This window comes from Corapipo altera, unplaced genomic scaffold, assembly GCF_003945725.1.
Source record: "Corapipo altera isolate COAL_440 unplaced genomic scaffold, ASM394572v1 112, whole genome shotgun sequence".
Classification (NCBI taxonomy): Eukaryota; Metazoa; Chordata; class Aves; order Passeriformes; family Pipridae; genus Corapipo; species Corapipo altera.
In genome coordinates, this window is record NW_020884899.1 from 5429746 (window position 1) to 5442733 (window position 12988).

Here is a 12988-nt window from a genome sequence, read left to right on the forward strand (position 1 = left end):
AGGAGTGAAGACAGACCAGTTACCATTTCTCACAGAATATTAAGCTTTCCACTACTCCCTGAACAATTAAACTGCTGGATGATGTGGAGATCAAGGGAGCAAATGATTTCAGGAAGGGGACCAACAAGTTTGTGGAGGAGAGCTCTCCTGGCAGCTATTTAAACCGATGGGCTGACTGCAAGTCTTTGCCAAAAAGTCTCTTAGCCAACCAATGGCACAGCCAGAGAGGGAATTCTGCACTTACCAGGTTATACTCTCCACAATCATCTGCTCCTTTCCACTGCTGGAAGTAAAATATTGCAATAAACAGCTGTTTGGTCTCACACCATACAACGGATATTTTTTTCTCTATTGTCATGGGGTTCCTTTGTTACAGCATTAACTCTCATTGCTTCCTTTTGCTTTTTTGATTCAGTTTAACAATGAAGGATAACTTAGACAGGGGTGAGATTTTTGCTATTTTTAAACAGCATTTTGTGCCAGTTTATTGAAATGTTAGTTCAGAGCCTTGCTATCTACTTTTGTATCAGATAGAAGGTGGCTGGAGTGAAGGGCAGGCAATGAAAAGTCATCACAGTGAAGGCTGGTTCCCAGAAATCACACATTTCTCTTTGTGTTGTGGGCAAGCATCTCCACCTCCTTCATGAAGCGAAGGCACAGCTCCTCCTGCCACGGCAGAGCCACGCACTGGACAGCCACTGGCAGCCCCACAGCTCCTTCCACAGCCTGCAAAAGTTAAGGGCAGTGCTGAGTCAGAGCACCAGAGCACCCGGGCAGGCACAAGACATTATGGGAAGAGAAGGCAGAGGAAGACAAGCAAGGGGACAGCTGTCAGGCTGACGTACACCAGCCTTGCTGCTGCGCCACACACAGGGTAGTAACACAGAGATTGCCAACTGCATGGCTAAAGCAGCTCCGACTCTCATCAGGAGATGTAGACAAGCCTCGGGGCAATGTCCCAGAGGTGTCAGTGTGCCAGTCATAACCTTCTTCTATGATTTAAGCCTTTTCTCCTCTGACCTCTTTCAGCCTCTTATCCCAAGGGTCTCTGTAGTGCCCTTGGTAATGCTTCAGTTCCTCTTCATCGGCTCTCGTGACCGTGCTGACCGGCACCACCCCAGCAGGGAAGTTCAGCACGTTGTATAAATTGGTGTAGGAGGTCGCAGCTGGAAAAGATCACACAGAGCATGCAAAATGGCAAAATTCAGTGTGCGGGGCCAGCAGTGACTTTCAGATGATAATTTGGGCTGCAGGAATTGTAATCTGGAGTGGCTGGACCTGAAGAGACCCTGAAAACATGCTGCCTCAAAGGGACTTTTTTGATGGAGAGGTTTGAGGGCCACGTGGCTGCTGAGACCAGAGAGAGACGCACACCTTCACCTGTCAGTCATGTGGAGATCAGATCTGCTCTGGGAGGGACAGACATGAGTATTTGATCCGATTCACAGTCTGCATCTATGTCTCCTACTCCCTGGGGAAAAGTCTCAGCTATCTTTTCAAGATATTCCTGATGTCCAGTTATGTTAACGTCGTCTTGGGGATTTTGGATCCCAAAAGGTCATTGCTAGGGAGATGGAGGACCCTGACTTTTTGCTGAAAGCTACAGAAAAATGCCTGTTTTCTGCCAGTCACATGCAATGGGCCTTTCTGCTTTTTGCAAAGTCTTGGGAAATGTGAGACAGCTGCATTCAGAAGAGCCTGGCCCTGTACCAAAGTCTGCCACCCCTCTGACAGCCACTCCTCACTGCCACTCTCTGCTGCAAGAGTAGCTCTTGGGTTTTCTACAGGACAGACAACAGAGGGGAAACTCACTGATGTACAGCTGGGGACAGATGTGTCACTAATGGCTGCCCCATAATAATCCAACACCAGCAGCTCAGATGAGGTGGGGGAATGAGAAGACCCACTGAGGTGACCTCTCCCTTGCTTTCTTCCACAGAGGGAAACTGAGCAATGTACAGGGTTTGGGGAATGTCCAAGAGACCAAAATATCTTGTTCCAGCTCTGCCCACAAACACAGCCAGGGATGCACCCAGAGACACCTCAGTGGAGATTTACCAAAGAGCTTCCCAGCATAGCCGTGGTTAAAGGCTGGCCCCAGGGCAGGACAAAGGATCACATCCAGCCTCAGCTTCCTCCATTTGGCAATGAATTCCGTGCGGTAAACCTGGGAGGAAAGATAGAGGAGATGACAAAAGTGTCTGTTGGACAGCAGTGGCAGGTCAGTGCTGACACATAGGAAAAGGAGGGGAAAAAACCTTCCTGGATACAACTAAAAAAATAAGATAAAATCTGAGCTGTGCTTTGAAAGGGCCTTTGTTCTTCCTCCTTTAGGTTTCCTGTCAGAATACCATGTGCTGCCCAGACCTAGACATTAATGCTAGGTGTGCATTTCTCACTTGATTTCGTCAAGCATTAACCCAATCCTTCCCATGAACAGTTTTGTTTTTGAATTGTATTGAATGGAGATCAACAGCAGTTTGAAGAATTAGGTCTGGCTGACTGAAAATCACATTTTCTAAAAGATTTGGTTATTTCGATAGAAGGTTCTGAAAGACACGAATCCAAAATATTTTCACAAATACTTCTCTCATTCTGCGAGGGGATACAGGTAAGGAAAAGAGGCAGCATGAGACAGCAAGGCAAGCCTCAGGACATCCCCCCACAATGCAGGAGGCACAGCTTCAGGATTGTCCTGCAGATCCAAGAGAGACCTAGGTTTGTAGTCTGGTCTACTACGGCTTTGCTGAACATCAGGCAACAAATTAATCCATCCTCAAAGAGCTGTTCCACTTTGTCTTAGCAAACAGACATGGATGGACCACAGTACAGTTGTTTCTGCAGCCATGATCTGGTTACATACAGACACATGTCCCATGGTCCTGTCCCTGTTGTGCACAACTGTCTCACTCCAAGTTTTCTGTACAAGAGTCTTCCACATCTCTCACAAAAGCCCTGGCCTTGGGGCTATTTTTCAGCCTGAACTCAATTTCCACCTGCAGTCTGAGATTCCTCCTGATGAAAGTTCAACAAATGAGATGGGTTTCCAAGAAATACTGGCAGTGTAGCTACCCTATTTTTTTCTTTTTTTCTGAGAAAAAAGCTGGTCACTAGCCAAAAGTTTTGAATTGGCTCTTGTTTGCACTAGATGAAAACATGTGAATATTTTTTCACTGAACAAAAGCAACGGAAAATATCTTTGAAGCCATCAAACCTTCTAAAGAGTTGGTTTTGTTTTTTTTTTTTGGGAGAGGAGGTGTTCCTTTGTTTTGTTTGTTTGTTTGGTGGGGGTTTTTTTTGGTTTCTTTGGGTTTTTCATGTGTATTTTTATGTGTATTTTTGTGTTGGTTTTGGTTTTTTGTGGTTTTTTGTGGGGGGATGGGAGAGGAATCTGTTTTCACCTTAAAAAAAACCCTAATCCATTTCCTTCCAAACACTCCCACCAGCCCAGTGACCAGGCAGCTTTGTAAGAGCTTTTCCTCTGCCCTCTAATTTGTCAGAGCAGCCTGCTCATCCATCAAGTGACTGGCACTGATAGAGCCTGGGTGGTGCAGGCTGGGGGCATGTTTCTCCTCAGGGAGGATTGTGAGGGTGTCCCAGGAAACAGATCCTGCCCTGAGGGTGGACAGTAAAACAGCTCAGCCTCTTCAGCCTTGCAAAACACCAGCTGAGAGAGGATACAATTGCTCTCTATAAATAGACATAGGAGTGAGGCAGAGGAAAATACCAGAGAGGAGAGGTGCTATTTACACTCAAGGACAGAAATAAAATAAGGATAAACTGGAAGGGAATAAAGAGCACGGGAAATATGAAAGTTTCCAACCATCAGAGCAGGGAGGAGAGGAACCAGTCCATAAAATCAAACGCAAGCATAAAACTCAAATGGTTTAAAAGAGGAACCTGATCAGTTTGTGGGCAGCACTGGACACAGCTGCCCAGGAGAAAGCTTCCTGTCCTAGGTTCCACAGAGTTCACAACCACAATTTTTAACTCCTGCTTTGTCTCTGCTTGATCGTTCAAGCATGGCCTTAGCTCGTGACAACATCACCTAATGTCTGAAATTAGGAATTTGCACCGAGAGACAGAAAGAAGAAAAAAAAAATGAAGTCTCATTTTTAATGACTGTTCTTATGCTATTTTTGCTTAGACAATGCAGGGCAAAGGATGATGATTTGTTTCCAACCCCAAATGCTTTGCTGAGTGTGAAGCAATTGCTTAGAAACTTTAAAGATCTCTCACAACATTTAGTAAGGAAAAAGGGAAATAAGAGTCACGCTACCGCCACTGCTCCGTGCTGATCCCAGAGGTTTTTGGCAGATCTGGAAAAGTGACAGAATTAATCAGCTTTGTGACTGTGGCAACAGAAAAGAATTAGGAAAATGCACAGACAGCCCATTTTTATGAAAACTGCATGACCATTCTGGGAAAAAGCTATGGCATCATCCAGCTGATTCAGCTGGGTTCGCATGTGCTTACAGGTGCATCAAAAGAGCTTATGTTAAAGCATGCCAGACCACCTAGACAGAAATCATGGCAGTCTCCTAAATTCACTTGCTCCCAGTTTGATGTGTCTCCTTCTTTTGGAGGTGCAGGTACCTCACACCACACTGCAAGTGCATGCAGGGACCTCTGCATTAACTTGGCACACAATGCTCTGGGCACCAGAATCCACCTGATGGTGGATTCCCTTATCTTCCTGTGCTGATCTCTGTCACTATAAGGATCCTTAAGCTCTTAAAATAACCTCTGGCTGAACAGCCCTGGATAACACAGTGCTGAGACCAGGTGGTGCAGAGGAAGCACATATTCATCGGGCTCAGCCTGTGCCGCACAGCCCTGGTATCTACCTGCACGTATGGGTGGAGACATCCAAGCACAGCAACTTTCTCTAGACCTACTTCAGTGTTTCTTACCCCACTCCACAGAGAGCGCTGAGGTCTCGAGCAATTCGTGGGTACTTTTGGAGAGAAGAGAAAAACTTGGGGTTAGTCAACAACAACACAGCTGGCTACCATGTGACTGCATTTTGGGAACACTTCTCGTCCTAGCAGAATTGGCTCTGAAGAACTGGTAGGCTTTCCAGTGAAGTGGTTTTACTCCCCTACCTCCCTGCACGTGGAAACCTTCCCACCTTGCTGATTTCCTGTAACACAAATGAGACACGTCCACACACTTACTATGGGTTTCAAAATGAAAGCCAAGATCCTTTTCACCAGAGCAGGAAGCCTGTAAGTATTGAACTGGGATTTCAGGTTGGGATCCACGATGTCTCCTTTGCTGGAAGGGCAGAGAGTAAAAAAGGACAATTTACTGTGCCAGAGCTACAGCAATAGCAGTACTGCTTCCAAGGCAGAGTTTGTCTTGGAAGAGACTCGCTAAAAGACAAAATCTGCCTGTTTCTAAGGAAAACACTGAACAATAGATGCTCACAGCAAATGTTACAGATAAATCAGTACTTCACTGCCTATGCCATCAGTGCTCTAAAAGTTCTGGAGAGCTTTGCAGTGGGGCCTGCTTCACCCTGAAGTGAGCAAGTGGCTGGCTGGGTATCTACCATGTTATCCATGCATGTGAACTGGCTGCTGCCCACACTAAATTCATCCTTCCAGAGACTGCTCCTCTGCTGCTCCTGTATCAGTTTGCACCCACAAGAATATAAACACTCTGGATGCAGCCACTGGCTATAGTATATATTGCCAAGTCTCAGAGCTCACACCAAAACAGGGGTTTTACTCACAAGCAGTCCACCAGGTGAGCAGCACCATCCGAGAAAATCCCTCTGGTGAACAGCTCATCTACCATGTAGTCAATCTTGGGTGGTGCAAAGGGAACAAGCTGCAAGGAAACCATCCCTGTCCAAGAGGCAGCAAAGATGAATGATTCACAGAGCCCTCTGTGAACCTCGCTGCCTCACCAGTGAGATGCCTGGAAAGCGAAGTAGTGGGAAACTTAGACCCTCCTTGCTGCTGTAGGACAGCAAGACCCCATTTTCAAAGGGAGCTGGGTTAGCAGTATCTGCCTGCTGTCCTTTCCAAGGCATAAACACTTACTGTGACCTGGCACAGACTCCACTCCTCCACATGTTAGAGAAAAATTATTAGAGGTTTCAAAACACCAATTTTTTAAAATTAATTTGCATCATTGGAACAGCTCCCATAGAGAAATCCCCACTGGTAGAACTGCAGAATAATTTAGGCTAAAAGAAGTCCCTGGGGGTTTAACTGCTCCACCTCGCTTCCCACTTACCCAACAAGAAATCGGTAAGCTGTGTTTAGTAGGTGAGGGATCATGGAAACTGCTGTGAGTTTGATATTTATAGAAACAGCAAACATGACAGAAAAAAAACAGTGCTTGGGGTGACTTGGAGATATCTTAAAATAATTATCATGTCTGCTAGGCCAGAAATATAAACCAGATCACTTCAGTTTGGGAAATAAACCGTTGCCTTTGCCTTCCTCTATTACAGGTAGGAAAAGTGGAGATGGAAAGTGATTTGTCCAAACTTTGTAAGGAGCAGCAGCGTAACAGCTCCAAGCAACCACAGGCATGGAAACCCACCGTGTGCCCTGCATCCTGGAGGAGCTTTCTTGTCTGCTGGATGGCCCGTTTCATGCTGGGTGAGGGCTGGAAGTAACCATCTCCTTCATAATACCCAATGCGAAGAGGATTTGAACTGGTGTAAACCTGTGAGAGGAGGAGCCACGATTTACACACACCACACACGCAGGACTGGACCACTCCCAGGGCTCAGGGAGGCACCAGCTGAGCTCTCCTGGGCTGGGGGAATGATGGGAACATTAGGGCTGGGGAAAAGCAGCGTTGTCCAGAACACAGGTCTGCATCAGTGGTCCTTGGCATGGTCTTTCTGACACCACCTCCTGCCTGCCAACCCTGCCATGTGGCTGCTTCTTTTGGTCACTCATGCTGGGTGTCCTCTGTCCATATGAACACGTATTTCCCTGGATCCTTTGCTATCTTGGGACATGAAACCAGATAGGAACCTCCTGAGGTCTCACTTTGTTGCTGGGAACATAGAGACATGGGATTACCTCCTCATCGAAGGGGATGGGGGGCACGGTGGGGTCCATCTGGAACATCTCCTCACAGAGCAGCGCCCTCATGCACAGGGCCAGGCTGTCCACGTCCCTCGCCATCGGCCCCAGCATCGCTGTCACTGCAAGGACAAAGGTCCTGTCACTGCAGGCAGGTGGGCTGGTGCTGTCCCATGTTACTGGTAGGGGTCCAGCAGGGAAGAGAAATGAGGAATGAGTGTAGCGTACAAGGAAGTCCAACAGGGATAACCTGTCGGTCCCAAAGCAGGGGCAGCCTACTAAGGCTGACCTTCTGGGCCAGGCTTCTGCAGGCACAAGGAGGGAGGGCTGCAGCTTTCTTGCCAACAGCAATGCTGCCCAGCAGCAGGTGAAGCTGGCAGAGTCTCCTGGCACATCTCCAGTGAAATATCCCAGGCCTTTGGGATGTGCATCTCACACCTCTCCTGCTACAGGTTGCATTGCCTGGACAGGTGTTGATTCCTTTCTGCTCAGATTCAGCAAACACCTGCCACCATCCAGAAGAGAGTAAGTGGTGTAAAAAGGTAGTAACACATGGCAGGTCTAATAGGTCACTGGTTTGACTGGCCGTGAGACACATAGTTGAGCAAGCACCCTTGCTGGCCTTTCAGTTGTAGGAGATGTAAGAAGCAAAGGTTTGACAGTAGTGACATGTCATCAGGATGGACTTACCTGATTGCATTCCTATGAGAGGAGAAACGACACCCTGTTTGCTGGGAACATAATGGGAGAAGCAGATTAGCAGCAGGTCACCACACTGAGCTGCAAACTTCCCATTTGCCCTCAGTCAACATCTAGTAGGGCAAAAGGTCCTGCACTTCCTAGGCTAGAAAAACTTCCATGGTCTGTAAGCTGCTAGGGGCTAATCATCTCCTTTCCCTGGTGCATCTAATTCCTCATCTATGGACAAATCACCTCTGGTAAACAGAAAACTCTTACAAGCAAAGCAAGGGCTGGAAAATACCTGAAAAGGAGGTGACCCTGTAGCATTTGCTTTCAGCTTCTTGGTCAGGGCTATTAAAAACTGAATAAGTCTTTGTTGTGCTAACAGGTAGAAGTCATCTTGTGTCATTAATAGAGCCTTTAGCCCAAGCTGGTACGAGGGCACGTTAGCTGCTAACTTAAGCCTGGAGGAAACCATGGACACTATTGCAAAGTTTGATGCACTCTGGGGGACACCTTGCATTCTCCACACTGGGTGGAAGAAGAGGACAGAAGTTGGGATGTACCTGATCCTGTTGCCTGTGGGTTTGAGCCCACAGAGCCCACAGAAGCTGGAGGGCAGGCGGATGCTGCCAGCTACATCCGAGCCGATGCCCAGGATGGAGCCGCCCCCTGCGATCAGAGCTCCCTCCCCTCCTGAGGAGCCCCCGGGGCTCTTCTGGTGGTTTAGAGGGTTCAGTGTCTGGCCAAAGATGAGGTTGCTGCAGTCGTAGCTGGGGAGAAGAAGATCAGCAGGTGAGTGAGGTACTTCTGCCTCTGCAAACCATAAATACAGGGCACAGAGGATCTGTACAGGGATGAGAGTGGAATTAATCCCAGCAGGTAGAATCAGCATGAAGTAGATTTGTTGGCACAGCTGAATTTAAGGAGAAAGAGGCATCAAATATGAGAGAAATCATTTCAGATTGAAATAAGGAGGCAATTAACTCAATGTGCATGATTAGCTTGGACAAGGGGGGAGCTTGCTCACACTCTCTGTGATAGCAAGAGTCATGTATCATAGTGTTTTCATGAAGGCAAACATGCAATTACTTTATCATTGTCTGTGGGATGTTGGTTTTCACAAAGGGGATTGCCCCCTGGTGCTTTAGAACATGGACGATGACACTGTCTTCTTCCTTCACTTGGCCCAGAAACTTCACCATCCCTCCAGAGGAGATGTGGCCCTTGGGGGTGGGAAACAAAGCTCTTTACGTACAGGAGAAATCCTGTTTGCCACAGGAAGCATCATGATTTAACATGTCTGTTATTGTTACAGTTCCAAAGTTCCCACCCAAGTTTTCTCAGAGGCAGAACAGGACCTGACTACCTCAGGGAAAACCCGATCAGAGTGGGTTGGAAATTTCTGAAGAAAACAAGATTTCATTAGAAGAAGGGCAGGTTTGCTAGTCCCACAATATTTGATCCAGATTCTTGTCTCAGAGAACTCTTAGCCAGTCCTGAGGTGAGGATGGGACATCCTGGCCTGTTTCCAGCTCCAAACCAAGAGACAGGAGAATCAGGGGTGTACCTTGCAGTTAATGTGGTCCTTGATGCTGATGGGAATGCCATAGAGCAGCCCCTTCTCCTTCTGCTTCTTCAGTTTCTGAAGCTGATCCTCACAGCCATGAATGAAGTCTGTCACGCAGTTCACCTCCCGATTCACCTCCAAAGCCTCTCCAGAACAGAGAGGAGCAGCAAGACAGAAGAATGGGTGGAAGGAGACATTACTTATATTTAGTTTTCAAGCTGAAAATTCAATCTCAAACCTTCAGCATTTATTTTTAAGATCTTATCTATAAACTTCAGGTGTTTCTTTCTGGGATAATTTTCTGCCCTGGATCTCTGTCCTACTTACTTGCCTGTAAGCCACGCTTCAGACATCCCAGTACTGACAAATTGTAATCCCCAGCATTGCTGCTTCTCTCAGAAAATGAGCTGGTTTTTAATTTGAAAGTCCCACTGTCCTCCATGCTGAAAGCATCACTCACTTTGTCCATGTAGGAGTAGAGGACACTTTCTGGGGACAGGGACCCCTCCTTCAGCTTCTCCACCAGCTCCATCATTGTCAGTGAGAGGATATGTGTGGTCTGGGTGCCTGGGTTCTAAAAAGAGTAGGAAATTGGGTGCAGAGGGAAAAAAACAAAAGAAAAGGCTGCTGTTGAGGCTCCAGATACCCAGTTCTAACATCTGCCCAGCAATCACCTTGAATGGAAGATTTTAGAAGACATGCCCTGTAGAAATGCAGACCTCCCACAGAGCACTGCGTGTGCTGGAGCAGGGAATTTGCTGACAGGGAAATTTGCTGAGTCTTAGTTCAAAAATCAGAATCAAAACAGGGAGAAAACTGCTCCTTCACTGGAGAGTTGTGTGAACCTGTAAGAGCGGTTTGACCTGTCTCTGTTTACTCTCCTACAGGCCTTCAACCCTCTTCTGACTCTAACTCACTGAATAGCAGTTCAACTAGCTAAAGTTTTACAAAATTTATCATTAACATGGGAAAAAAAAGTGTGTGGGCTGTTTGCAACCTCCCCTCCAAGAGAAGAACAGCAGTAGGTGTTTATTATGGGTCTAAGACAAATCCCAAGTACCTGACCTCCTAAAATCCAGGTGCTTCTTTACCTGGGCATGGGCAGGAGGAAATGGCTTTTGGTCACTGATGTGCAGATGTTGGAAGGATGTGAAGCCCCCTTGTACTTTGAGGGTGATGGGGCAGTCAGGTCCCCATGGAGAGGGAGAGGTAAGGAGGATGGGAGAGGAAAGGCTTGGCAGTAGAGAGGGATGAGGAGAAAGGGCATAGGGAGGTCTGGGGTGGTGATCTGACTGAGAAGGTCCCAAGCTCCAATCCGTCTTTGATACTCAGAATTCCCTCAACAGGTCTGTATTAAGAAATACTTCCTTTACACTGTCTGTTATGGGAGGGGTTTTCATGACAGTGGAGGGTGATGACCCTTAAAAAACATCAGATTGGTGACGCTGGAAAACATGCATGTACCCTAAGCACCATTCAGAGAGGGATTGATCAGAGCTCCCCCATTTCTTTGGTTATCCAAAATATAACTCCTTCCTCCTACACACACTTTCCCCCAAATTTACCTCTTGCTTAAACCTGCGAGCTGCCTTCTCCATCCTTTCCAGGGCCAGATCCTGAGACCTCCTTGCCTCATGCATCTTCTGCTGGACCTGCCTGCGTCCCAGCCATTTCAGGAGCAGGACAGCTGCAGCTGAACTGCAGAGCAGAGCTGAGAGGGCACGAGTGTCCCCCCACAATGGGTCCAGGATCTGCCACAGTCGCTCTTGGGTCATGATTTCTCTCCCCGTCCTTTCGGTTCGGGTCCAGCTACAGACACCTGGGTCTCCCACCTTCTCCTCAGGAGGGCAGATAAATGCAGACTCTGTGACTGCCCTGCTGTGCAGGATCAGCTCTGAAGCAGGGTTGCTTTAACAAAGTCCAGGAATGGACTTTCTAGACCATGGACTTTGAAAGGGTCTGCCTGCTGGAGCAGTGCTGTGGGTCGGGCTGCAAAGCCATGTGCTCAGCTTACTCAGTCTGGGGGGGCTTCCCCAAGGCTGGGGTGTCCCCCAACTCTGTGTCCCCCCAAGCCACTGTCTGCTGCTGTCCCTGGCTGCACACAAAGCTGAGTGCCTGCAAAGCCCAGATCTGGGCTATCCCTACCATACCCACATCTATTAATTAATTAACATTTACACTCATTAACTAGAGGTGCTTGGCCATCATCCCTGTCCCTCAGGCAGCATCACCTGCAGCCCTTTGAGCCTGGGAAAACTTAGCTCTGCTTGTTCTGGGGAACCTCATGCAGGGAGTGAAAATGCACCTGTGGAGAGGTGGGAGCTCAGGAGAATGAAGAGAATGCAGGTGACTCTGGAAATGCAGCGTGGAAGGAGCCATCTGAAGATGCTTTCAAGGAGTATGACTCCTCTGTATCATTTTCAAGCCAAGCCCCTTTGAAAAGCCTTTTGGCAACCTGGATCAGAAGGTGAGCACTTCTGGGAAATCCCCTCTGGTGGATGCAGAGTCCTATCTGCTCTCCAGTTTCCAAGCCATCTTCCAGCCAGCAGGGTGCAAAGGAGCTGGACCGTGTAGTCTTACCAACCCCAGGAACTGCCCCTTGCCATGGGTGCTCCCCCTGCCCAGGACTGTCCCATGGCTTAGTGTGGAAAGGAGGGGCTGAAAAAATTAAGCTTCTCTTGATCTATAGGTATCTACAAGCCCACAGGGAAGGAAACAGGGCATGCCTCCAAGAGCTCATTGCCAAGATGCAAGGCAACCCAGCTGTACCTGAGGAGATGCTGGCCCTGCTCCAGGCAGCAGGGTAGCAGAACTTGTTAGGGGACTGCATCCAGGATAACCATTGCTCTCTGGTGGAGAGGTCTGGTTTGGGGACCGAAGCGAGTGATTGTGCTGCTACCCTGTTACCTTCTTGCCTGTTAGAGACACGCCCGGTGGGATTATTCCTGTGGCAGCAGGGGAGGGAGTTTGGGCGAGAAGTGAGACTTTGTAAATTGTTTGCTGACTGGAAAGGTGAGGAGGATCACCCCTGTTCGGACAGGGAAGGCTGAAGAACGAGGCAAACAACTCGGGGTGTATGTCACCAACCTCTCCCCGCTGAGTGCTGGGAGCAGCCTGCAGCTGGCCCTTTTGGCAGCCTTAAATCCCCAGAGCCGCCCAGCAGCTTTGGCCCTGCCTGGTGCACTGTCCCGTGGTTGTGGCTCCCTGGAGGTCTTCACTCAGGGCTTCCAGTGAGGAACAATTATAGGCTCAGGTTCACTGGTGGCTCCGTGGTTTGGACCCCTGCACCCTGCCCACCTCCATGCCAGGGAGAGAGCAGTTAAACCAACAGTGCTTGGCTCTCCGGGAGCAGGAGTGCTGGTGGCATTGCCTTTCCTGGCATGAGCTCCTCCAGGCTTGAATTCTAAAATACAAACAGATAACCCCATCCAGCATCTTCTGTGTGGGCAGAGAGCACCTGTGACTGGTGGAAAACCCCACCCAGACTCTTTTGAGGCTTTGCTTTACATAGCGTTCAGTCATGGAATGCCTGAAGCTCCCTCCCTCCTGTTTTCAAAGCCTGCTGATAAAGAATGGGGGTCCTGGCAGCTGCTTTCTCCTTGGCTGTGATAAACACTCTCCCAGCCCTTGAAAAGACTCCATGCTTTTGCACAGCTCTGGTTTAAACAATAATACACTAAAACCC

General features: G+C 48.3%; 1 protein-coding gene across 2 annotated transcripts; it reads right to left on the minus strand.

Annotated features, from left to right (window-relative positions):
- Positions 1 to 450: 450 nt before the first annotated feature.
- LOC113949811 (vitamin D3 hydroxylase-associated protein) lies at positions 451 to 11078 on the minus strand. 2 transcript variants are annotated; one of them, XM_027648841.1, is made up of 15 exons: positions 10869 to 11078; positions 9764 to 9877; positions 9304 to 9447; positions 8826 to 8959; positions 8300 to 8506; positions 7743 to 7783; positions 7050 to 7174; positions 6559 to 6684; positions 5738 to 5835; positions 5178 to 5277; positions 4914 to 4957; positions 4280 to 4319; positions 2059 to 2167; positions 1021 to 1166; positions 451 to 726 (listed from the first exon to the last, which is right to left on the minus strand). In XM_027648841.1, exons 1-15 carry the CDS (start codon positions 11076 to 11078, stop codon positions 598 to 600), a joined length of 1767 nt encoding a protein of 588 aa, XP_027504642.1. In that variant the 3' UTR covers positions 451 to 597. The 2 variants fall into 2 exon arrangements, with proteins under 2 accessions (XP_027504642.1, XP_027504643.1); XM_027648842.1 differs by lacking the exon at positions 1021 to 1166.
- Positions 11079 to 12988: the final 1910 nt, after the last annotated feature.

Bases quoted from the DNA above. Each gene is read 5' to 3' on its own strand.
- LOC113949811 (XM_027648841.1), bottom strand. From the start codon at position 11,078: ATGACCCAAGAGCGACTGTGGCAGATCCTGGACCCATTGTGGGGGGAC. The intron at 9,878-10,868 runs GTAAATTTGGGG...TACTCTTTTTAG, and splicing joins CTCGCAGGTTTAAGCAAGAG to AACCCAGGCACCCAGACCAC. The intron at 8,507-8,825 runs GTAATTGCATGT...TCTTCTCCCCAG, and splicing joins ATCCCACAGACAATGATAAA to CTACGACTGCAGCAACCTCA.